The 26,607-nt window shown below is 45.9% G+C and overlaps 1 protein-coding gene across 1 annotated transcript in view; it reads left to right on the top strand.

Moving 5' to 3' along the window:
* SMARCA2 (SWI/SNF related, matrix associated, actin dependent regulator of chromatin, subfamily a, member 2) overlaps nt 1-26,607 on the top strand; it is a 187,343-nt gene that overhangs the window by 105,290 nt on the left and 55,446 nt on the right. Inside the window, exons 27-28 of the mRNA XM_044920710.1 lie at nt 2,075-2,152; nt 7,110-7,328. Of these exons, the coding sequence (XP_044776645.1) occupies nt 2,075-2,152; nt 7,110-7,328 (297 nt within the window). The remainder of the gene's footprint in view (nt 1-2,074; nt 2,153-7,109; nt 7,329-26,607) is intronic.

Raw genomic sequence — 26,607 nt, 5'->3', positions numbered from 1 at the left:
TTAGGCACGGGGAAGTCCAAGCCCCCTTTTGCATAGACATTGAGTGGATAATATGGGGTTCTGGGTATAGAGTGGACAAAGCAGGGCACCTTTTCACCAAAGGATCCGTTAACCAGATTCTTTGTATGGTGAAGTATCAGCCCCCTGCCAGCTAGTCTTTGTCAAATGAAATGTAATATTAAAACAAATTGACTTTAATCAGTCTAGAGATGAACTAGAATAGAAAGCTTTTTAGAAGTAATTATTAGCTTGAATCATTAGAGTTTTGCTTTATGGAAATGCATTCATTTCTAACACAGCGCATCAGACATTATCTTGGGAAGCACCCGAGTTATCTCATTTAAGGCACTCTTACACTCATACTGTTTCTAGAACAAGGTACCTCGTTTTGAATGTATAATTTGGGAAACTGGATGTTTGAAGTTCTGGGTTTCCTCCTTCCTCCTTCTGCTAATACACTGAAATTCTCCATTCGATTTTTAACACGCTTAGCCAGCATATGATAAAAATAATTTTGGAAGGTAAGTTCTGCAGCCTCTGCCCAACTTCATAAAATCATGTTTTTCTTAAAGTGTGGAAGTCAATGCATTTCTAGGAAGCTGGAGAACTTGGTTTCTGAGGAATTTGCAGAGAGAGCATGTGACTTGGTCTAACACAATATAAAATGAAAATGTTAGCCCTTGTGTACTTGCTTTCTCTACTTCATTTAATTTTTTTTAATTAAGGGTAGTTCATGGGGGGTTTGTTACAGATACATTCTGAGTTGTCCCATCCACAGCTTTTTTTTTTTTTTTAAAGATTTTATTTATTTATTCATGAGAGACAGAGAGAGAGAGGCAGAGGGAGAAGCAGGCTCCCAAGGAGCAGGGAGCCCGATGTGGGACTCGATCCCAGGACCCTGGGATCATGACCCGAGCCAAAGGCAGACGCTTAACCATCTGAGCCACCCAGGTGCCCCCATCCACAGCTTTAACCATTAGCATGTTAATTCCACTGAAAGACACTGATTAAACCTATCTTAAAGGCTCTATATTTGACCTGTCTATATGATTTTTAAGGTCTTGCTCTGTGCCTAGTCACAAACTTACACCTATTTATGGTTTTTGCAAGGCTTTGAAAGTAAGCCCTTGTATGTGGATTGAGATTAATAGCATTAAAGGGATTTATGTTAGGCACTTTCCCCTGTGTATTTCCGTACTTAAATGTTACAACTTCTCTTCCAAGTAAATGTCACACCCATTTTACAGATTAGGTCACTGAGGCAGGGAGACCTTAAGTATCTTTGTTTTAGAAGTAATGGAATCTAGGAAGAAGTTGCTGTGGCTGAGGTCAAAGAGGTTGCTGCCTGTGTTCTCCTTTAGGATTTTGATGGACTCCTGTCTCACATTGAGGTCTTTCAACCATTTGGAGTCTATTTTTGTGTGTGGTGTAAGGAAATGGTCCAGTTTCATTCTTCTGCATGTGGCTGTCCAATTTTCCCAACACCATTTGTTGAAGAGACTGTCTTTTTGCCATTGGACATTCTTTGCTGCTTTGTCAAAGATGAGTTGACCATAGAGTTGAGGGTCCATTTCTGGGCTCTCTATTCTGTTCCGTTGATCTATGTGCCTGTTTTTGTGCCAGGACCATACTGTCTTGATGATGACAGCTTTGTAATAGAGCTAATGGGTATTGAGGAGGGCACATTCTGCATGGAGCACTGGGTGTTATGCACAAACAATGAATCATGGAACACTTCATCTAAAACTAATGATGTAATGTATGGGGATTAACATAAGAATAAAAAAAAAAAAAGAAGTAATGGAATCAAGATCCACACCCAAAAAAGCCCAGGATTTCTCATCGTGTACCATGTTTCCTTTCTCAACAGATTTTGCTTGGGGAAAGATGGTTTGAATAGCTTGTAAAATAATGATAGCAAATACTACACCCAATGATCTTTCCCTTTTCTTTCTGGCTGGAGAAATGGATCCCTGGGGTCTGCAGGACAGACCCACTTGACCCCTTCATACCTCACCCCACTTGTCCAAGCTCTCCCTTAAAGTCTGTTAAGTCATTGTGTTCTTGACCCCAGGAAGAAGATGAAGTGCCGGACGACGAGACTCTGAACCAAATGATTGCTCGACGAGAAGAAGAATTTGATCTCTTCATGGTAATATCATAGGAACTCATGCACCTTTCTCTATTAAGTTGAGATGTCTGGAGCCCTGCGTGCCCTGGCAGAATTTCATTTGTGAAGCCTGTGCCTTTCCTTCAGTTCAGAGGCTGCAAACTGGCCGGATTTAGCCTGCAGGCATATTTTGTTTGGCCCACGCAGTGTTTTTTTTTAAATTTCAAATTTGTTGCCAACATAAAAAGAATCCTGATTTCTGGCTTCTCCTGAAAAAGGAGAATGGGGCAATACCAGGCCCACGTCTCTATATGGAAACAGTTGGCCAGGGCTCAGTAGCAGCCGTACCCTCTGGACGGGCCATGTGGTCCGCAGCTTTGCCACAGATCCCCGCCCCCCACCTGCCGCCCCCTTGCCAGCTCATTTCTAACTCCAAGCCCTGTCATTCAGGAAACCTGCCTGGCTTCTCTAGGTAGTTTGTAGCCATTCCCTCACTGTCTCCTTACTGGATCACAACAAATATGCTCCCTATGGGGTAGGGGGACAGCAACCAAACAATAGGGTCATCCCTCTCCTTAATGGTAAAGAGAGCCTGCTTAAGGGAACAGGAACCTTCCAGAAGCACATCAAGGTGTAGCCTTCACTGAAAGATTGAAATTGGTTGGATTTCACCGGTCCGGACAGATAGAAAAGGACCTTGACATTTGAGGCTTTAACATCCATGGTTTCAACCTTGATGTTCCATGCTACGTAGGTAGTCATGTGTAATTTGCTGGAATCTGCATTTGATTTGCATGCGTAGACTGCCACAAGGTCAGGACGTGCGGACGCAAGCCCCTTGGCGAGCGAAGGAGGCCCTCAGGAGTGATGTTTTACTGCATTCTTAAGGCATGTCCGTAACTATTTATCTCTGCTTCCCCGATGCTCAGAATAGTCTGGCACATAGTACTTGCTTAACAAATATTGATTGAATGAATGCCGGCATTTGCAAAATGTTAGACCTTGTGAAGAGGTCAGCGTGGATCAGGACACAGAAAGTTTGTGAGCCTCCCTCCACTACCGCCAATCATGTTGATCTTTCTGACATTTAGTCTGATGGCCGAATGAGTGATTAAATGTGAACTGTAACTCGGGTGGTTGAACGCTGCACAGCCCCCACATCAGAAGCCCCCCAGTTTGAATGCCCTCAGGTGTCAGACAAGCAGTTTGCAGGAGTGAAGCAAGCGGAGGGGTGGGTGGGTAGCAGTGGTAACCTGGTAACCTTGTGTAAGGTGGACAGGGCCCCAAGCCCCACATAGCCAGGAATTCCAAATGGCCAAGAGAAGCTGGGAATGTAGGTTTTTCATGTGCGATCTCTGGATTTCAAAATGTTTGTGGCTAAATTCAATTTTTTATTATGATCTAATGCTGTAGGCCAAACAAAACAGGACCCCTGGCCCAGATAGGACCCACAGGATTTGCATTCTCTTTTTAGCATAGACATTCTGAGAAGGGAGCTCCCGCTGTGTGGAGGCTTACGTGTGTGTGTGTGTGTGTGTGTGTGTGTGTGATTTTGTAATTTTTGTCTAGGGAACAGTCGTTGTGTCCACACATAATGATTTAAGATAAAAAGACACTTAATTCTTTCTGAGGGAAGTTTCAGGTAACCATGGGAATAATTCCTAACCTGGAATGTGTACTTTCCCTCCCGACCCCCCGTGCACCACCGTCCCCGGGTTGGGCCATTTTGGATCTAACTGATGCAACGGGGTCATATAACAGCATGGACCATGTAGGGTGTTCCTGAAACCGAGATTTCTTAACTCAAACTGTTGGTCACCCCCTTTATAGATTGTTCTCTACCGAGGGACATTAGAGATACACGTAGGAAGCAGACATCTTTTCTCTCCTTGAGGAACTTATTAAAATGTAGATTCTGGGGAACACGGGGGCAAGAGGCCCTCAGCTCCCCTGGCTGCTCACTGATTGGCAATAATGCAGCATGGCCACAGCCTCAGATGCTCTTGAGGCCCAAGAACGGATAAGCTGCCTGTCATTATACAAATTAGATTAGGCCCAGAGATGGAGATTTCCATCAGCAGCCCCGAAGTGGGGCGGGGTGCGGGGGGCGCAGGAAGAGTGCTTCTCTTTTCTGACTTTTGGGCTGGATATTTGCAGAAATTGAAAGCCTCAGGGGAAAAAAAAAAATTGAATGTCTGGCCGAGGCCCAACCTTCTTTTAATTTGGGAGTATTTTATCATACAAGGAACAGGCTTAGAACGAGTGATGCTGGAAAGGGAGCCCTTTTTGGTAGGCATTTCAATTTGGGGCTTGTTCTGCTTGTTTCTCAATGGCTGACTTCTCATTTTTGGATTATACAAATTTGGGGTTTGGTTTGGTGTTTTGTTTTTTTTAAAATCTAAGCAGCGGGCTGCCTTTGGCCAATTCACTATGCATTAGCACCTCCACCAGGGGGCAGGAAATCAAATTTGAATCCTTGCCAGCTACTCTGATGAAAAAGTTCAGTGAGACACAAGAATGGAATGTGAGCTAGATTTAGATTTCATATATTTAAACTTTTTATCCCTTATTATTAAAAAAAAAGTTCTCTGTAAAACTTTAATATAAGCTTGTGATTTGATTTATCATGGACATTGTAGTCAAATAACACACATCAAACAGACAGTCTCTTTAAAAATAAAACCTTTTTTTTTTTTTTTTAAGATTTATTTATTTATTTGAGAGAGCGAGAATGAGAGAGAGAGAGAGTACATGAGAGGGGGGAGGGTTAGAGGGAGAAGCAGACTCCCTGCCGAGCAGGGAGCCCGATGCGGGACTCGATCCAGGGACTCCAGGATCATGACCTGAGCCGAAGGCAGTCGCTCAACCAACTGAGCCACCCAGGCGCCCCAAAAATAAAACCTTTCTTTTGAGTATTTTTCTTGTTTCCTTCTAAAAATGGGACTTCAGAAACAGGGACCTTTCATGCTGATTATCTATGAATTTTACCTAAAAAGGTCTCTGACACATCAAGGTACAAATATGAAACATTTTGATAACATACAAGCATGGAACTTTAAACTGCTATGTTCCCTAAAAAGGCAAGAAGTACTTTTTAAAAATAACTGTACTTGTTAGCACAGCGTTTATTATCAGGTCTTAAGACAAATACATTCATGTCGTACCTGAATAGTGAATTAGACTTACTTGAATATCACCTTCAGATTTTGTTCTCGTCTTCTGCAAGTAGAAATCTCTGGGGAGAGATGCAACCATCAGAACTTTATGCTTATTTAAAAAAAAAAAAAAGTGCATCAACCCTTTCTAAAAGGAAAAAAAAAAGCAAGTGCAATTTACTTTTTAAATCAGATTTTATATCAATTTGCTTTTTATTTTTTTATATCCATTTTTTATTTTTATGTCAGGAAAGATTTACATTCCCAATCGTGAACAAATGCATGGCCTAAGTCATTTTAACAGTTCTTGGTACAGGTAATGGTGGTAGTCAAACCAAAAACCAAAGTGTCATCTCAGTGGAATACGTTAACCAAAAAAATGGTTTGTTTGTTTATTTTCTTATTAGCGGTCTAAAGAACTGTTAGGAGGTCACTTCGAGAAGCCCCTCTCAAGACTGCATTGTCAGCAAGGCATTCTCTGTGCTTGAACAACGCAAGTTTGGTAGATCCCATTTCTGATACCAGAGCATTAGGAGTCAGGATTAAGAACAACCTCTCCAGCTAACTATAGCCCATGACAGAACAGGACAGCCACATTTATCGACCAATGGGGCTCCCCATGCTGCAGGCCTGCCGCATGTTGGGAATAGAATGATTTCCCAAAAAAGTGTGAGCGCAGTTTAAGGGACTTTGAACTTGAATTTTTTATGTGGATCCTAGAGGTCAAGTTTGGATTTGAATAGAAATTTCGTTTACCTTTGGTTGCCGGTTTTAGTTCTTGCGAAAAAGTTATGTTGAAGCCCTGTTTCAATACAGTAGAACCGAAGGAAGAAAGGGGCAAGGTAAATCATTTAATGGTTAATGGTCTATTCGATTGTAGCAATAGTACGTCTAGCTAGCAATGTATATATCTCTATATACTTACATAACTAACGTATGCAGCAATTCAGTGGAGGTTTTATTTGCTTTTTAAAGCTAGCAGGTTGTTTAATTACAGGTTAAAGCCAAGTGTGTGGCACTTAACTTACTTACAAGTGCACTGGATTTTTAAAAAGAAAGCAAGAGGTGGGGGCTTAGGCGTTTGGGAATCTATGAAAATATATGAAAGGGAGACACTTCACTTATAACCTGATCAGTTAAGATGAAATTGCATCTGACTGTCTTCTCTGGTGTGATAGTATTTTCATAAGAGCGAAACTTCTTAAAAGCTAAAGAGTTGAAGGACATCCCTCTCACGGAGCCCACGGTGCACTGAAAATGTAATACCTTCGTGGCCGAATGACTAATCAAGCCATTAATGTACCCACATGTCTGAGTCCGAGGGTGGCCGATCTGCGGCGACACTTGGGGTGCTGACTTTGTTTCCTGGTTGTTTAATTAAAAGCATGAGCCCTATTGAGTAAAAGGAAGTCTTCTTAATGAAGTTTCTCTTTTATAGGCTTAAGGAGTACTTTTATGCCAGGGAAGCAGTGAATTATATCTCCAGGGCTCATATTTTTTAAATACATCCCCAGTTGGACTTTCCTCACTATGACTTAAAGGGAGAGCTTTGCACACACACAGACTAAGTACAGGAATTTTTAAAGAGTGTATTTTCAATGCATGAATTTCAAAGATGGGGTACAGAGGGAGGGAGGAGACTTTACCTTGCAGAATCTTCTGCAGAGACAGAGTGCTTAAGGAACGAGCTAGAACACGTCAGCCAGGATCAAGAGACTTTGTGGGAAAAGCAGAAAGCGACCCTGAAACCATAGGGGGTGACTTGTGAAAGTTTTGTGTGCTGTGAGGTCGATCCTGTGCCGAATCCCCTTTCCCACTGGTGAAACTCTTGTTAATACCTCCAGCGTATGGACATGGACCGGCGGAGGGAGGATGCCCGGAACCCGAAGCGTAAGCCCCGCTTAATGGAGGAAGATGAGCTGCCCTCCTGGATTATTAAGGATGACGCCGAAGTAGAACGGCTCACGTGTGAAGAAGAGGAGGAGAAGATATTTGGCAGGGGGTCTCGCCAGCGCCGGGACGTGGACTACAGCGACGCCCTCACGGAGAAGCAGTGGCTGAGGGTAGGTGTGGCTTTCTTACCTGTCGTTGCCAGGTGGATGCTCCTGTTGGCTTGCGCAATCGGGAGCCCAGGGACCAGTGGCCAGTGAAAGCCGAAGGGGCGCTTGAACACAGGGAAGGTCACTTGGCTGTTGCCGTGGCCTCTTTGCATTTCAAGGCAGGGCCTTGAAATATAAGGAAAAATGTCTTGCGAGAGCAGAATTGGCCATTGGAAACAATGAGGCCCGCTAATGTTTTATGACCAGTTGCCTGGTCATGCCTCACTGTAGGAGTTAGGATCAAAATGTGGAAGGGGGCCTGAGAGATCTTTTTAATTGTTCCCCCTCAATGTCCTGGTCTTGAATCGGAGTTTTACTTTTCCAAGGCCTGCAGAGAGAGTTGAGACAGTGGTATTTTCTAGCTGCATTGTTATTTCCTAGACCCAAAGAAATTAGAGCTGGAAGGTGTCTTTGTATTCTCTTGGTTTTAGGGACAAAGCAGTTGTGGCCCAGAGAGGTTCAGTGACTGCAGGATCGCACAACTGGCTAGAAATAAGAAGTCGTGAGTGCTGAAGCATTTGCATGCCCAGTTTTGGCTAATGTGATCTGTCCATCACAAGCACAGACTGGGGTCACTGAAGTTTGGAAATGTTATTCTGTAGGTTGGGGTCCCCCCCAACTTTGGAAAATGTTGATTTCTCATCTTGACTGGGGAATGAAATCTCAGAATGTTTGCCTGGGGAGCATAGAAATATCACAATGCGCGTCCTAGGAGTGACGTGCTTGAATGCCACGGCCGGTGGGAATCTTGCATTTGAAGGTTTTGCCCCACTTTCCCTCACTGGGAGCAGACTTAGTGCCTGTGTTGACAGCAATCTGGGACCCTCGTTCCAGGCAGGACCAGTAAATGTGCACTGGAAACAGTCAGCTCCGTTGACTGTAGAAGCTGTTGTTGTGAGTTGTTCATTTTATCGAAAGGGAGTGTCGTTCCCAAGCTTTGTGAAATGTGGCTTTAGGACCCAGGACATAAGTAGGTAGGTGGGTAGAAAGGCAATGGGAAGGATTTTGAGATCGGTTATCAAAGGCAGACAGGTCTTGGCACCACTTGAGATGTGATTTACTCAGGATGCTGTATGATGAGAGAGACGTGACCTGAATTTTGAAAAGACTGAGAAAAGAAGAGCATTGCTCATATTTATGGCTGAACAATGGCATATGAAATCTAACTTCCTGTGTGCGACTGTCTTACTCTCATGTCCAAATATCCCCGTGGCCCCAGAGCATGGTTTTATGGATTTCTTTTGTTTCCCAGTTGTGAGGTTGTGGCTGTATAATGAAGATTCATTCTGTAATGTGAAGAGTTTTGTGTTTGTTTAATAATCATTTCTGAGCTCAGGAAAATTCTCCCTTTCTCTTTTATTTAAGGAATAAACTGAGTGCCTAGAGTCCTATTACAGCAGATGATACATCCATCCAGGCCGACATGGAAAGTCAATCTTTATATGTAGAATCTGCAGATATTACGAGCAAAATCACCTTGTCTTTTAGGCAAGAATGTGGCTGAACTCATCATTTTTGAAATAACCCTTGGGAAACGCTTTTAAGAAAAATAACATGGAGGGGCGCCCGGGTGGCTCAGTCAGTTAAGCGTCTGCCTTTGGCTCAGGTCACGATCCCGGGGTCCTGGGATCGAGCCCCGCATCGGGCTCCCTGCTCGGCGGGGAGTCTGCTTCTCCCTCTCCCTCTGCTGTTCCCCCTGCTTGCGTTCTCTCACTCTCTCTGTCAAATAAATAAATAAAATCTTTATTAAAAAGAAAAAAAGAAAAATGGATCTTAGAAAATTTTCAAGTTTAGAATACCTCATTTGTTCTCTTTTTCCTTCAGAGTCTGTCACTAACAAATAGCAATGCCTAGCACATAGTAGGGACCCAAGGAATGTTTGCGAAATGAAATTGTAACTTTTATTTATTTATTTATTTATTTATTTATTTATTTATTTTTATTTTTTTAAAGATTTTATTTATTTATTTGACAGAGAGAGAGACAGCGAGAGCAGGAACACAAGCAGGGGGAGTGGGAGAGGGAGAAGCAGGCTTCCCACCAAGCCAGGAGCCCAATGTGGGACTCGATCCCAGGACCCTGGGATCATGACCTGAGCCGAAGGCAGACGCTTAACGACTGAGCCACCCAGGCGCCCTGAAATTGTAACTTTTAAGAGGAAAGTAGACATTGACTTCGTTGACTGTAATGTTAGGATAGCCCTTCTCTTTCTAGTGATCCAGTAGACTCTCTTTGACCTCTAACATACACGTCTAAAAATGGAAAACTAGTTTGTTTTTCAAAACGACACTGTGAAATTCGCGTTTATAATATAACGTTCACGCTGAGGTGTCTTGCGAGATACGGAGACACCTGGGAAGGACAGAAGTGTTCTCAGCACAGCTCTAATGTGGTACCTCTTTTTGTGATCCATTCTTTTGAAAATGGTCTGTCTGTATTTGGAAGGAGCTGGTGACTCTGTCAGCTGGGACGCGCAGTCAAGACATGGCCTAAGCATTCAAAATAGATGCTTACTGTCTTTTCTTTTCTCATTCGCCAGCAGCAGTCCTGTTCAATATCAGCCTAGCAAGCTTTTTGGTTAATAACATTATGTTCAAGGGGTTTTCACGAGCCTGGACATGAAGAGATGTTCTCTACTGGCTTGTGATTGAGTGCGTTGCGTAGACCCGGCCAACCCAGACTTGAAAGGGAATATGGCAAAGCCTGTCGTGTAAGAAATGCTGAGACAGGGCTAACATAATTCTTCTTTCTCCTGGCAATGTTGTACAAAGCCTGCTTGGCAGAGGCCTCGGCGATACGTAGAATCCCAGAGCTGGAAGGCAGCTGAATGGAGCAGCTCCCCATCCCGTGCCCACACCACAGTCTCCACAGCCCCTGTGCCAAAAGGCTGGGCATCCCTCAAGGAGACGCGCTGCCTTTTTGTCCACAGAGCGCCTCCAATTTGTGGTCAGCCCCGATTGTTAGTTCCTCCCCACTTTGAACAGAATCCCCTTTCCCTGTCACTGTTCCTCGCTGGCCTTGATTCTGCTTCCTGGGGTGAACAGAACCCTGTTTTCTTCTGTGTTTAGCATCACGTCCCACCGGATCAAACCTGAGGACTCGTGGTCAGTCCGGAATGCACCTCCCCACCCCTCCTCCTTCTGCTGAACCTTTCTCATCCTTCAAGGCCCAGCTCCATTACCCCGCATCCATGGCACCTTCACAAATAGAGCGCGGTCGAACTTCCTCTGAGCCTCACACATCCATGCTCGTTCCTCGGTCCCAGCTCGGAACACAGTTTCCTGCCGTTTCTTGGTAGTTGCCCACACGCCCGCTTTTCTAGTAGCGGGGAAGGTGGGTCTTGTTAGAACTTAGGAATTCCGTGTGCAAATAGGAAGCGCCCATTGGCTGCTACACTGAATTAGCACCAGATGGATGTGGAAGAGTATGGCCTAGGGTCATGTTCACAGTTGCAACGGCTGGACCTACACATGCCCTACTCACAAGTAGAATTTTCTTGCCCACGTAAAAGCCCACGGTGAGTGGTTCTGGTTGGTGGTGGCCTCGGCTCTCCACGTGGCCATTCCAGAGCCCCGGCTGATGGAGCCTCTGCCAGCTTCTTCATCAGTTTCCCAGCGAACTGAAGTGGGGGAGACAGCACAGAGTGGCGGGTGTGGGGTTCGGAGGGGCCAGGCCTGCCCTGGTTCCATTATCACTGCCGCTCACGGTCCATGGGCTAGAGCTCAGTGGTGCGGCCACGCTGGTCGTAAGGGAGACCAGGGAATGCAGTCTGGCCGTCAGCCCAGGAAGATAAGATCCTGGTGACTAGCTAGCAGTCTCTGCCCCAGAACACTTAGGCTAAATTTAAGTGATATGGCCACTTTCTGTGAACATTGTATTATGGTTTTATCACAAACAGGTTTTATTTTAGAATCGTATTATGCTAAAAATTCCCACAGTGACCTTTAGACCATCTGTTTCGTTGGAAGATGTTGAAATTTTTCTGTTATTCGTAATGTTGTTTTAAATGAGAAGGATCACAATTTCAAACACAGCTTAATTAAAAAAAAAAAAAGTTTTTTAAAGTTATTCTGAAATCCCTGTTTTCCATTGAGGGAAACTTCGGTCTCTTTGGTGTTAGCCGAAGTCTCCAGTTAACTTATCTTTTTGGGGTAGTCAGGGCAGCATTCAAGCATCCCATGGGCTGTTTCTCGCCTCTCCTGGGGCCTGCTGTCCCATCTTCCTCCCCAAGTGGCATCTGGATAATGGTAGGAGCTGGTGTTTCATCGTGGCCTTGGGGGCTGGTGCCCTGGTTCTCCCGCTATCCTGTGGGTCGCTGCTGGGCTCAGCGCAGGGCTACCGGTCTGTCCTGTCCCTGGAGGTCTCGGCATGCATCTGGTCCCATCTCATTCCCTGGGAGATTTCCATGATTTGTGCTGTTGAAGTCTGGGGTCCTGGCTCCTCCAGTTGGCAGCTTTTCTGAAGTCTCATGAAGACCCCCAGGCCCTCTGGTGCTGTCTTCACGCTCCCAGCTCTTCTGTGCCCTGCTCGAGAATCTGCAAAGTCTTGGCTGCTTTCTTCACACTGTGCTAGACCATGCAAGAGAGTCTAGCCCCGTTTCTCAACAATGGCAGAGTCACCACCAGGGGGTTGTCAAGACTGAAGTTTCTAGAATCTGATGGCTGGATGGGTGAGGGAGGTTTTTTGGGGGTTTTTTGTTTCGTTTCGTTTTGTTTTTTGCTTTTTTTTGGTAAAGATTTTATTTATTTATTAGAGAGAGAGAGAGTGCACGTGAACAAGGGGGGGGCGCAGAGGGAGTGGGAGAAGCCAACTCCCCGATGAGCAGGGAGTCGGATGCGGACGCGGGGCTTGATCCCAGGACCCTGGGATCATGACCTGAGCCAAAGGCAGACACTTAATGACTGAGCCACCCAGGTGCCCCGGTGAGGGAGCTTTTTTTTTTTTTTTTTTTTTTTTTTTTTTTTAAGATTTTATTTATTTATTTGAGAGAGAGAGAATGAGAGAGAACACATGAGAGGGGGGAGGGTCAGAGAGAGAAGCAGACTCCCTGCCGAGCAGGGAGCCCGATGTGGGACTCGATCCAGGGACTCCAGGATCATGACCTGAGCTGAAGGCAGTCGCTCAACCAACTGAGCCACCCAGGCGCCCCGAGGGAGCTTTTTAACACAAGCAAGACGAAAATGTCTAGCTTTTGCACATTGTATCTCTACAAGCCATATGAACATATCGTGGGGGACCCTCCCAGAGCCTTAGAAGGAGCGTGTGAGGTAAAAGTCCTGAAGTTTGCACTTTATTAGCTTCACAGAAAATCTACCTCTGGGCACTTTTAGGGTCTCATTCCTCTAGCTCCTTGCAACCGCCCCTCCCACCCACTGGACCCTCAGGGGCGAGTATTCCATTTCAACACCAACCAGGTTCACTTCTGGTGCTAGCTACCCAGAGTTGGCATAGACCCCACAAGTCAAAGGGCTCAGGCCCCAACAAGAGAGTGCTTATTTCACCCACCAGCCGCACTCTGCGGGCCCCCAGGCCACCTGCTCTTCTGACTGACTGGCTATGAATTCAGGGGTTCTCATGACCCCCTCAGGTTCAGTAATTGCTGGGATGATTACTGGAACTCAGAAAAGCACTGCTTGTGGTTACAGTTTTATTACAGTCAGAAGGACCAGCAAATGAAGAGATGCACAGGGGGGAGGTCTAAGAAGCAGACAGAGATCCCCTCCTTGTCCTCTCCTCCTCGAATCCCCCTCCTGACACATCAGTGCCTTTCACCAACTAGGAAGCGCCAGTGAGCTTCAGTGTCCAGAATTTTTATCCAGGGCTCATTACTGTGTAGGCACAGATGATTAAAATCATCCACTGGAAAAAAATAAACAAAATAAAATCAGCTGGGTGATTAGACTCCGCCTCAGGCCCCCACGCCTCCCAGGTCCGCCTGGCTCCACAGCCCAACCGTCTCATCAAGTGGTTGGTCCTTCTGCTGACAGCCCCCATCCCGAAGCCCTCTAGGGGCCCTCCCTGGTCACCTCATTAGCATCACAAAGACACCGCCACCACTCAGGAAATTCCAAGGGCTTTAGAAGCTCCGTGCCAGCAACCAAGGACAAAGACCAGACAAATTCTCCATTAGACAACAGGTGACAGTATGCTCAGGCCTGACCTCTTACCTCTCTTCCTCTTTACTCCCGCCAAGAAAGAAGGCACCCTGCCCTGCCTTGTCACGAATACAGAGTCACTTCCTGTACACATGTGGCCCGGCCTTAGGGTTCAGCCCTATGGCTTCTAGCGGTTCTGTCCCCCGGGCATCGCCGTCGACGGCAAAGAGCCTTTGAAATTGAGGAAACTCCTCTCTCCCTCCACCCATCCTGATTCAGACTGCTGTCTGATGGTGGGCTCACAAATCCGTTTTTGGAAGGCACTGGTATCATTTGGTTTTTTTTTTTTCTTTTTGCATACCAACTTTATCCTAATCCTTCTGAAGGCAGTGGGGGGCTCCCCTGAACAGGGGATGGCGCCTTTAGAAAGTGTAAAAGAGAATATGAATGTGGTTTTAAAAAGATGATATCCATCAGCATTTCAGAGCTTTTCCCATGGTGAACCCACGGTGATGACCGTGCTACACCACGTACCGTGTGTGTGTGTGTGTGTGTGTGTGTGTGTGTGTGTGTGTTTGCACATACACAATAATTGGCTGGTGTTGATAATTTCTTGGAAAAATATCTTTGTGTCTTTATGTGTGAGAGCAGGCATTCCGTCAGCCTAAATTGGCAGCCGTCTGATGAGCCCAGGGGGACAGGTTTTTCGGTTTAGCTCCAACCATGTGTGCCCTGTCTGGGATGTCTCCAGTATTGTAATCATTACTGGGGGCAGGGGCTCCATAAAATCGGGGGGATTGCAAAGCTAAAAGCTGGGCTGAGGGTGAATTCTGGAGTACTTGCTTTTTCTCTTCTTCCTGTTCCTTTGGTCCCTCTGCCAACTTCAGAATCCTTCCCTCCCTTAAAACATTTAGTGACACCACAGAACGTATTTAATTGCCGAGTGAGTGATTTGTACCCTACAGCACTGGAAGATAATTGAAATGCAAACTAAATTATGTGCTCTGTATAATATTTAATTGCCGAATGAACTTTGAAGAGTACACTTTTGTGTCACGATGGATGTGGACATCTCAAAACTGTAATTTGGAAAGGTCCTTCTTATTCACTGGTGTCTCGCTGTGTGGTCCCTCTATATGAGGAGGAGGCTGCTTTTTTAGGTATCCTGTAGAAGCTCCTGGTGATGAAGGCAGTTATCTCTGTTTTTGCAGTTGGGCCCCAAACCAAGTTGCAGAAGTGATGGTGATAAGACTCATTTCCTCCCATCTTTGAATCTAGGGATAGATGGAGCTGGTTTGAGAAGGTTTAGGATTTTGAGAGGGACCTCAAGGAAGGGCAGCCCAGAGAGTACCCTCTTTTTCCTCAACCAGTCTGTTCAACCAAGTAAGAGCCCAAGTTCCCCACAATTTCTTTGCCCAAGTGGCAACCTCCTGGTCCTGTCTCCTGACCACTCAAAGGATTTTGGGGGATTCTCCTTCCCGGGGCTCGAAGTAGAGGAAACAGTAAGAGAGTCTTAAACCATACAGTAGTGGGGGTAATCAGTAAGTAAAATGCGACATTTCTCAAGGGAATTTACCTGGGGGTGTCTTAAAAAGCTACGTAACACCAGGGTGCAAAGAGCAGGATAAGATCCCCTGGTTGGCTTCCCTCACCAGAAGTCTGTGCCAAAACCTACATGGGAAAGAGGCAGAGACATCCATGGAGAGGTAGTCACGACGAACTGGAAAAAGTACCAAGAAAGTTTAAAGAAATTGGTATCTCAAACACAATATTTGAAATTCTGCTGAAATACACAATGAGAAATAGCAAACTATCTTGTCCCCCATCTGAAAAGGTGTCTCCTGTGTTTGGGCTGGATTCAGTACGATCCAGCCTGAAATCAGAGATGGGGGCTGGAAACTCCTCGCTGTAATCCCAGCTGAGAACATCTGTGATTCTGTGAAATGTCCCTTTCTCCTAAAATATCTTACACTGACAAGATTGGTTGGTTGGTTTTGGTTTTCAGGATTCTTCATCAAAAGTATAATGTGCAGAATGCCTTTAATATTTTGCTGCTTTTGTTTTGTCACTTTAAATAATCTTTCTTTGCTTTTTGCTATAAGACATAAACATTGATTTTTTTTTTTTTTTTCCTTTTATCAAATGGCATTTTTAGCTTTTAAAATTGGGTCATCCGATCTACTGGGGCAAAATATCTAGCAAGCTGCATTTCCGTTTTTATACACAAGGGAGAGCTAAGGACCTAGAAAATAGATTTGGGTTTTGCCAAATTCGTGTTCTTCAGTACTTTAGGAAGGAAGTACTGAACTGATTAGTGGCAAGAGTTTGAGTTGTTTGGGGAAATATCTGACAGTAGTAAACAAATTTTGGTAACTTTTCTGCAATTTTTATTTTATTCTTAAATCCACTGGCTAGATTGTTTTCACAGCGATTGGACCTTGGTGTGTTCCCTTTTGTCAGAATTCAGTAGGGTAAGTTCAGTAGAAGAAACAGTCCTCCGAGGGCCAACTAAAATAAACATTAAAGGTTGAGAAGCAGGAGAGACTTGTTTTGCTCAATTTTTAAGACTGTGATGCATGGAATTTCTGGTTTCGAGTTCTATCCTTTGAAACAGGGTTCAGCTCGGAAATGTAACTCAGGCATGGAAAGTAACCATGGGAAATTGGATCAGGCTTACCGATATTTACAAGCCCGAGTAAGTTCGCCTTATCTTTATGAGGAGCCAACTCCTGCAGAGAAATAGATGGTTTTAGAAATATGTCTGCTTTTTTGAATCAAGATTTGGTTTCTGTCCCGTACTTTTTTTTTCTTTCTTTAATCGGTAAAGCTGCAGGAAGAAAATCTTTTTAAAAGAAAATTTTTGTTTATCCTTGACAGGTAAAAAAGTATATATATTTAAGGTGTACAATGTGATGTTTTGATACAGGTATACATATAGAAATGACGTCGTTCGTGGTGGAGGTGAGGGAGGGGTGCCGGTCAGGAAGTTAGAGGCAGGGCAGGATGATTTTACCATCACTGTGTCCACATCTGGGTGGGTGTCAGAACTATGACTTTGGTGGCTGTGTGCCTGGGTAGCTTAGGATTGTGGTCAAAAATGTAAGCCTTGGAATCTGAGACCCTGGGTTCAAATCCCAGCTCTAATTATAATTAGCCTGTAACCCTGGGTGCCGAGTATAACCTCTTGTAGCTTTTGCTATAAAGTGGGGGGAAATAATAGCATGTACTTTGTAGAGTTTTCTGAGGTTTAAATGTGTAACATTTAACCTGGCTCATACAAGGACTCCAAAAACAAATTGTCTGCGTCAGAGTAAATGTGATAAGTGATAGTAAAAGAGGGAAAAAAAATATTTCCATTGTGTGTCTTGAATACAGGGCTTGGGGTGACAGGGGAAAGGGGAAAGGGGTAGATATGAAGGCGCCTATCCCCCACTCATTAATGGAATTAAGGAAGAGGAGATGTTCACTTGCTGAATATGTGGTGGGACTGGCCTACTCTCCTCAAGCTTATTCTCAAGCCCCCCAGCCTATACACACTCTACTTAATCTTCCATGTCTTCGGGAAGAGCTCGGGGGCCAGCTGTCGGGAACCGGGTCCTGTGGGTCCTGGCCCTGCCACCAGCTGAGGATGCGGTCCTGGGCCTCCCAGGCTGAGTGAGTTGTATTACCTTTGACTTGCAGGGTCCCTTCCACAACCTCCAAAACCATGTGAAGCTGCTATGAGTTTTACTTTGTACTCTGGTTTGAAGAATGATCACCCTCTGTTTTCCTGTTAGTGGGTCCACGCACGGAGGCTGTTTAAAAGCAGATTCAACTCGACACCCCTTTCTCAAATGTGGAGGAGGCTGAGCTGCACTGTGCTCGGACCGGGGAACGCGGTGTTAATTGTCAAGTTTCTGTTCCTTACCGTCGGAGCGGGGCCCGCCTTATTAGTGCAATTAAGAGCCAGATTTGAGAGATGCTATTAGAGATAATAGTGCACACTTAGCCACCATAAAGAGCTTGTCAAGAGCAGGTCTCCAAGTGTACACAGATGGGAATTAATAGAGATTAAAATAGACTGTGAGATGCTCTAACTTGTACAGCTTGAACTGTTCAAGAAATGAGCAGAGTTTAAGCAACGTGGGTCCTACTTCCTGTGAGAGTTTCAGTGTCCTGCCTCTGGGGACATTACTTAGGATTTTCCCTCCCCCGGTCTCAGGACTCCCACAGGAGAGAAGGGCAGCTTCCCCTCCACAAGGGGAAGGCGATAGAGTTCACCTCCTGCTGCCACTGGGAGACCAGAGCCTCTCTGACAGCCACGCCCCTGCTCCTAGCCCCCCATGCGGGAGAAATACAGCACAGCACATCCTCTACCTTTGAGTAAAGAAAAGGAGATGCAGGGAGTTCGGCGCTGCAGAATGTGGTATTTGCAGATGCCTGGCGTTGTGGAGGATGGCTTTTTCTCTTGTTCACAACCGTTCAGGTGGCCACCCAGAGAGGTCAGAGGGTGAACTTTCCAAAGCAAATACCAGCTCCCCATCACCCCCTACCCACTACTCCACTCCCCAGCATGCCCCCACCACCGCCCCCTACCCCCCACCTCACTCCCACCCCCACCACATAAAACCCTCCAGCGGCCTCCTGTTGTAAGTGCAATTAAACTCAAACACTTCTGGGCGCTTGGGTGGCTCAGTTGGTTAAGCATCTGCCTTCGGCTCAGGTCATGATCCCAGGGTGCTAGGATGAGCCCCACATCGGGCTCCCTGCTCAGCGGGGAGTCTGCTTCTCCCTCTGCCTCCCCCCCCCCCCCCGCCCCCCCCCCTGCTCTCCTTCTCGCCTGCTCTTTTTTTTAAAATTTTTTTTTTATGTTTATCACCCCCCGCTGGCTCTCTTAAAAAAAAAAAAAAAGACTTCAACGTGGTCTGTGACACGGGGCCATCTGGCCTCAACTTCTCCCCTGGCTCTTAGGGAGGTTGTCACACTGGGCTGTCTTTCGGGTCCTCTGCACTTGCAGGAAGGCTCCTTCCCGTGGCTGCCTCCTTGCCCTAATGGTCTCTTTCCAGAGAGATCCCCCCTGACCACACTAGCTGAAATCGCCAGGCCCGGCCAGGATCCCGTGACCTACGCCCGCTTCCTGCATGGCCCTTGGCATCATGCACGGAAGCCAGCGCCCTCGCCTGCTGGATGCACTGCCGAAGGCCAGCACCGGAGAGCCCCTCACATAGTGAGCACTCCATAAATACTGTGCTGGAGCGAGCGTACCAGCCAGAACCAGGGTTCGGGGGAGGCTTGATCGCAGTCTGTGTCCTTTTGGCAGAGTCCGTGAATCCTGTGCTTTTTGACTCGTGCGGGTCAAGGTAGACATTGTCGGCATTCTTTCCCATTCGATGCCAGTGATCTGTGTCTTCATGGAAAGATTGCTTACTTAAAAGAATTCTAAAGGCATGCGGTTCTGACAGAAGTGCTCTTGAGCTTCTCAAGAATTTGCAGGCACTGTTCTAATTTCAGAGCACAGTGATGAAGATCACTTAAATATGCACCCAAAAGTACAATCACTGCTTCACTGTTCCAACCTTGCTCTTCCTTGCAAATGGCCATAGTTTTCACAACTGCCTTCCAGGTCGAACTTTTTCTTTCTTTTTTGGCAAAAACCAGATGAATACATCTAATCTAACTCCGAATTTAAAAGACAAAAAGAAAGCACTAAATTAGCTGGGTTTTCATGTTGAGTTTTGTACAAGAAAGTACCCAATAGAGAACGTTGTTTTCAGCAGAAGGCCGAATACTTTTATACTTTTATAGGGCTTCTTTCTTATTTTCTATTAGAGAATGTTAGATTGTCAGAATTCATGAAAAAAATTGTAGATGGGACCATGAAACTTTGCTCCAGGCCAAGCTTATTCTGCTCCTCCTACTGAAATACAGTATTTAAGGTCACGCTGCTCAGAGTCCTGTGTAGAAAGCGTATTCCTAATGCAGGATGCTGTTTTCTAAAATATCCTTCCCTTGGACCTTGTGTGGAATGTTTTCTAAAGATGTCCTAAAGATTATGTAAAATGATGTCTTCAAAACTTTATCGAGGTTGCCAGTGGATCTATTCCTCTTCCAAGCTGTCTCTGTTAACTTAGTGGGGAGAAGGGGGACTCAGGCATCAGGATATCAGGGGTCTCTCTGGTTCCAGATCTGTCATCATTTTGCTCTGACATCTTGGATGAGTCCTTTCACCTCCCTGGGAGGGATGGGGGTGAGGAAGAGTGCATGGCCCCATCTTTCCTGCCCTGGCCTTTGGTGACCCTGGAGAGAACCGTGTGGATTTACCCTGGTCTGGCTCCAACTCTGAGACTCAGCTCTAAAACTCAGAGGCGCATGGGTGAGAGACTTCCTCTTTGTTCTCAGGAAGGCTTTGTCTTGAAAATGCAGTTTTGACACGGGGTCCTATGGCATTTTGGTGCCCTCAATTCATGATCCAGTGTTTGGGACGATCTGATTGTTGGCAGCATTTAGGGAGTTGAACTGAGTCCGTGTGCTGATAGGACACGATGGATGGGAAACCAAAATGCGTGGTGCCTGCAGTGGGAGCACCTACCTGCCATATGGAGTTACCTTCCCCATGCAGGTAGCTGGGGACTTCCGCCATTCTGTACAGAACAAAACCAAGAATTTTCTAGCATTTTGTCATCAAGAAGAAATTATCCACCCCTTCATTTTTTGAATCTCCTGCATACTACCAAGCAGCGTGCCTAACAGGTGCCAAAGGGATACATTTTGATCCTTGACACATAACAAGTCTCCCCCTCCCACCCAAATTATCAAGACCAAATCCATTTGCATTCATATTAATTTAAAAAAATCAGGGATGCCTAGGTGGCTCAGATGGTTAAGCGTCTGCCTTAGGCTCAGGTCATGATCCCAGGGTCCTGGGATGGAGTCCCACATCGGGCTCCCTGCTCTGCCTCTCCCCCTGCTTGTGCTCTCTCTCTCTCTCTCCCACTCTCTCAAATGAATAAATAAAATCTTTAAAAAATCATTACGCTAATGTCATGGGATGTTACTGGAAGGCATAGGAAGATACTGTGGAGTCCAGCAGACCACAATGTCAACATTGCAGGGGATTCCCTGTCATAAATACGTATTCTACAGGAGAAATAATAAACCCAGTTTAGGGTCTTTATTTGCCACCATTTTATCTTATTACCAAATCTGATGATTGTTCTGTTAGTTGTATCTTACTGCATTTTTATAAACCACACCCAAAAACCCTTGGAGCTTTGTTTGTTTTTTTTTTTAATGCAAAGTTGAAAAATAGCTTTTTGGGAGGCATTTTTCACATCATAAAAGCGTAACGAGAACTACAGAAGAGTGAGGGAAAGAAAACAGAATCACCTGTGATCTCACTGACCTTCACGTACCAGGTTGGAGAAGTAGCCAAGGAAAACACGGCCAGGGGTTATTTTGGTGCCATTACGTTCAGAATTATTTTTAACCTGTGACAAGGCTGAGCTCTTTTGTAGCCATTTCAATAAATCCCAGCCGGCGGTACCCATCAAGCCCCAGCCTGCTGTTAGTAACATTTGCATGTCCTTCCATTTGGTTTAAGAACACCCTGTTTTACAGGGCGCCCTGTGCCAAACGACTGACTTTTTTTTTTTTTTTTGAAGGCCATTAAGGGGTATGTGGGAGCATGCCTTCCCACACTGGAATGGTGATTTTTTGCTTCTCCATAAACAGAGCTTTCATGTCTCCACTTCAGATTTCACAGGCTGTCTCCCCCCCCTTTTCAAAATTGCTTTTACCTCTCCATGTCACGTAGCTGGTGCTTTCTTACCACCACAAAGTGGGCTCCCATCATCACTCCATTCCCCTCCCCAGAACCAATGTGTTTCCTTTCCTTTGAGATATAAATGATGTAAAAATATGGTATCCTTTTTAGTTGCCAGGTCTGAATTCTTACTCCAAATGCCTTCCCATGGAATTTTCAGGACTTTCGGGTCCTACTCTGTCCTCTCCCTTCTCTGTTCCAGACAGTGCTGGCCTGGGAGCTATAAATCTATATCACGATTTAATCCCCTTACAGACTTGGAATAGATATTCTCTCTCCCATTTTACAGATGAGGAGCAAGGAGCTGGTTTTCCGATTTAGCATTTACTACATGGCAGGTAGATTTGTTGGGGTGAATGCTGAACGTTCAGTTTATCGACTGGTAGATTTTGAAAATGCACATCAGGGTCTGCGGGGCTGTGGGGTTTTGGCCAAAGACAAATGCTATCCCGGTTTACAGCCCCTTTGCCCACTGAGCCGACCTCTTCCTGGCTTGTGCATTCTTGACAAGGTGCAGGAGCTTAGGACAGATGAGCAACAGGTGAGTCTCTTGATGACCCGGGGAGGACTTGCCCCTAGAGAAATTCAAGACCCCTCTTCAGATGGAATGAGTGTGAGACGAGCCTCTTGAAGGTGACTCGCCCCTCCAGTCCTCAAGAGGGCGCTCTTCGTGGACTTCCATCTGCCCAATAGTGGGACTCTCTCTCCCCTTCCTGTTTGCCTTGTTTCCAGGGAGGCCAGAGCCCCTCCCTCTCCTCTTCCTCGCCTTGCTAACTAGACTTGCACATGTACATCCTTCTCTGCCTTCTGGCAAAGTGAGGGGCGATCTTGGTTGTTCTCCAGGTTAGAGGGTTCTCTTTGCCAGTGAGGCTGAATATCTTATTTAGGCCGTTTTACTCCCAAAGCCAGAGCAAGACCCAGGATGGTATAATCACCAGTTAAAATAAAGGCAGGTGAGGGGCACCTGGCCGGCTGGGTCTGAAGAGCGTGCGACTCTCGAGCTTGGAGTCCTGAGTTTGAGCCCCACGTCGGGTCCAGAGATTACTCAAAATAAATAAATAAAATTTAAAAATAAAATACAGGCAGTTTTACAGAGGTGGGTTGGAGCAGGGTAAACAGAAACCAAAAATCTTTATTTTGCCCCATTTGTGCTTATTTTAATTCACCATATAATTGAGTAGCTTCCCTCAAACAGCCTTGCAATGTGCTTCCTTGATAAGCCCTCCCATTCTGAGAAAGCGAAGAAAAAAGAGTGAAGATTTAATTTTCTTGCAACAAGATTTTTGGGTCCCACTGGTGAGTAAGGCATCAGTCTAAATGCCTTTACATTTTGATTAAGGGGACTTTTTAAAAATTCCCAAAGAGATTTCGGACTGATAGGAGATTTGGGCATATTTTGAGAGAAGAACAAAACTCCTACAAAGCAGAATTAAATCAACAGTGAACAAAAGTATGTGTGATACATTGTAAAAAGTACAAAAGGGAATCCTGTAGGATTTTATGAAGAAAGTGACGTTTTAGCCGTTTCTTAAAAAAAGGAGCATGATTTGTGTAGGACAGGGGCTCAGGAGGAGAATCCCAGGCTCCGCACCACACTGAGGCGTGGGAATGTGTGGCTCCTCCCTCTGGGACCTTGTGTGTTAGGAGCACCGTGTTTTTATAGGGGTTTTTACAGGGATAGGAGTAGAGGAGAAAGATTAGGGTAGGGCACTCCCTGGAGGCTTTATTCTGTTCCATAGAAAGACCACAGGGTCTGAAGTGCGAGAACAAATGTGCGTTCCTCCTTCTAAGCAGAAAGAAGATAACCGCTCGCTTTGTAAAGGATGAATTAGGGCCCAGGAGAGAGGGCAAGAAAAACCCATAGGGAGGCCATTACAGCTGACCCTGCCTGTGCGAGAGGAGAATGAACAGAAGGGAATGAACTATTTCAGAGGTAAAGCACGCAGCGACGGGCAGGCCTGCCAGACTGTAAGGAGGGATACTCGTGATTTTAAGGGTCTTTTTTTTTTTTTTTTAGCCTGGATAACTGGGGGGAAATGATGCTGCCCTTTGATGAGACAGAGAGATCCAGGGAGAAATATTTGCTCTGCTGGGAAAAGAGCGAGGACTTTGAGCTGGGCCATTTGACGGGATATTGGAAATCACAACCGGTAACTCCAAAGCGAGTCCAGGCTGGAGAGAGAAGGTTTGAAGCCATGTGCATTGAAGTCACAGTGAGGCCAGGGGCAGTCTGGATCTCCAAAGACGGTTTCACATCCAGACTGAGGGACCTGACTTCTTGCAGGGACCTCTGACCCGTGGCAAGGGGCTGCTCAGAAAGCACCCACCACCCTGCGGGTCGAGAGTCTGTGTCCAGGTTGCTCAGCAGCAGGAAGTCCGCCAGGGACCCCACTGTAGAGGTGGGGAGGTCAAAGCCTTCCCGAGACGCATCTTATATTCTCCCCGGAGAGAGGTTTTGAAGTTCTCCAGCAGCCCGTCCCCCGCCAAGGGCCATTAAGAGACCTCTCAGCTGTTGCTGTTCTGGGCATCAGATTATCAGTGATGTCTACCGTGGACTCGGGGCAGGTGGCCACATTTCACTGCACGTTTACTGTCGGGAGCATGAAAAAAGAGATGGGGGCCAAAAATAAAACCTGGGGAATCTGCATGTAAGGGGAGGAAAATGCAGTGAGAAAAGTTGGGGAAACCCAAGACCGTAGCCTTATAGGAAGGAGAGATTTTAAATAGTGGAGGAGGAAGTAAATAAAATAGGGTTTAGACCAGATCAGTAGGGGGATTTAGAAGCTTTGTGCAACTTTTGAAAAAATCTCAGTGTCCTGTCCTGGATGCTAAGGAATTTTACCCTGTGCTCCAGAAGCTGATTCATCATCAGGTGACTCCAGAGGTTGACACTATAGGGAGCGTGAGCAATGAGAAGATAGAGGGAAGACGCAGCAAGTTCGGTGCTAGAGTTTACGATTTTGTCCTTGAAGATGAGCATAGAAAGATCTAGAACAGAGACGCTTGCATTCACGACTGGTGTTCAGTAAACAAGTGTATAGCCAGGAGCTGATTTCCCAGGGGACCCTGTCTAAAAGTTTAGTTTGTATTCGATTATATTTATACTACCTCACTTTTCTTGCCCAAGTGCTATGTTAGCTACAGTAGGGGAATGCAGAGAAATAAAGCGTGGTCGCGGTAAGAGAAAGATCAGAGGGATACGTTACAGCTGGGGAAGATCCTGAGCGGGGAACGAGTTGATGCCTGACGCTTGGGACAACATGCACAGGTACAAGGGATTGAGAAAGGCGCTCCAGGTGAGAAGTGTGAGAAATGGCGAAGTGGGGGATAAATACGGCGCACTAGGGCGAGGCGCTGGCTTTCTGCTCCTGTTCCGTGTGGGATGGTCGCGGGCCGGGAAGTAGTGGCAAACTAGATCGGGTAAGATCAGATTATGGGGACCTCTGGAGTCCAGGCGGGGAGGCTTGGAGTTGGCGTCTTGAGGATCGCTTTGCAACTTGAGTAGGGCAGCAACCTGATGAAGGAAATATTTAAGATCTGGCTGATGGGATGCAGCCCGCAACTACTTAGAAAAATTCCAGAATCCAGCTATTTAGATCTTACTGCCGGAGAGGAAAGCCTGGATGACAAGAACAAGCAACGTAGTGTGACTTTCCTTTTGACTTCCACTCTGGAAAGAACAGCAGAAGCCTTCTTAACGGAAATAATCATAATCCGCTGCGGGTTGGTCAATGAAAATACTAAGCTGAGAAAATGTCACTGAAAGTAGATGAAACCTTTAATAGAAAATATGTGTGTCTATTTGCCACATTTTTACATAAGGCTAAAGTTGCCCCTTGGAGTCTGACTAGTCTGCTTTGCGTAAGTAACCCTATTACGTTACACTTAGGATTTCTGGTTTTGGTGTTCTTAGAATCTTTTTTTTTTTTTTTTTAAAGTTCAGGTTTACTGAGGCATAAGTAATGAAGTTAGAAGACCTTTCAGGGATACATTCTGGAAGGACTCCCCGTTCTAGTTAATGATCACTTCCGTCACCTGAGGGAGAATCCTGATACTTAGAAGAAGCTCGCAGAATGCAGACTCTTCCCCATGTTGTAAGAGTCTAGCCCTTGCCAAATTCAGCAGTGTTTTCGTTCTGTGTTTTAAGCCACTCCCCTTTTATGGAGTCTTTCACCATCCTCACTGTTCTTAGAAATCAGAGCTCTGTGTCTTTTCACAATCGTATTTCATTTTACGTAATCTCCAGTTGAATTACCTAGTTCCCATAACAAGCGTAACTGGCTTCCAGATCTTTGGGAACACAATTGTTGGCATACGTGACAGGTGGAGCGAGCAGAGGGTCCTCTCGGTGGGCAGGGCCTTAAGTGGAGGTGGATTGAAGGAGCCTTTTTCCTGCCTTCAGATTTAATGACTGAGAAGTGTGCACCCTCTTAAATTTTTTTCTATGTGCTCTGTTCCTGGAATGCGGTTAGGGGAGATTTTCTGCGGATGGATGTCCCTGCTAGGTAGAGCCCGTCCCTGGGTGTCTACACTGTGTGCATCGCTGACCACGTTTCAGGTGACCTGGTCTCCTGGTTTTGCCTCTGCTCACCAGCACTGCCCATACAAATTTCAGCCATCAATTCCCAGCAAAACCCTGGCGTGGCACCCCAGGAGGCCATGAGCCATGCGAGGCCAGAGTAGTGCTAAGCATGTTTGTTAGTAAAACCCGGTCTTACCTCTGTTCTTGTGTCTTTGTGCTTTAGAAATTAGACTTGTTTTTAAGGTTTATTGCATGACCGATTGTGTTAGAACACCTAGAGCTTGTAGCTGATCAGGGCTCAAAATTCTGTTTTGAATTTTCAGCTTTACTGACCTGGCATTAAATAAAGGAGGAGAGTCCTACTTGACAAATAACTTTACGTATATTTACAAGTGCACGTAGAACTACCTTGAGCAAATGTAAATCTGAATCTATTATTGCATGTGTCCAAGGTGGCTTCTCAAGTTGAACTGGGACCAGGCGCTCCCCTGCTGACACTCTAGTAGTATCTGCAGGGATGTGCGTGTGTGTGTGTGTGTTTACGTGTGTGTGTATGCATGTGTATAACCAGTTACAAGTATATGTCTGTGCATACGCAGTTACGGCCTCCCTCGGACCAGCGGCTCTTTGCTCCTTTCATTCAGTTTCAACTCCCACACCAACGGGACACTCTTCCATGCTTGCAGTCCAAATCCCTAAAAGAAGCAAACTAGTCTGGGGACTTTGCTGCTGATGCCGAGACCCTCTGGCCAGGCCCTGCACAAGCCTGGAGACCGCGCCCCCCCCCCCCCCCCCCCCCCCCCCCCCCCCCCCCCCCCCCCCCCC

This window comes from Neomonachus schauinslandi, chromosome 13 (assembly GCF_002201575.2).
Source record: "Neomonachus schauinslandi chromosome 13, ASM220157v2, whole genome shotgun sequence".
Classification (NCBI taxonomy): Eukaryota; Metazoa; Chordata; class Mammalia; order Carnivora; family Phocidae; genus Neomonachus; species Neomonachus schauinslandi.
Note: the sequence above shows the minus strand (reverse complement) of the source record. Positions and strands in the feature narration are given on the sequence as shown.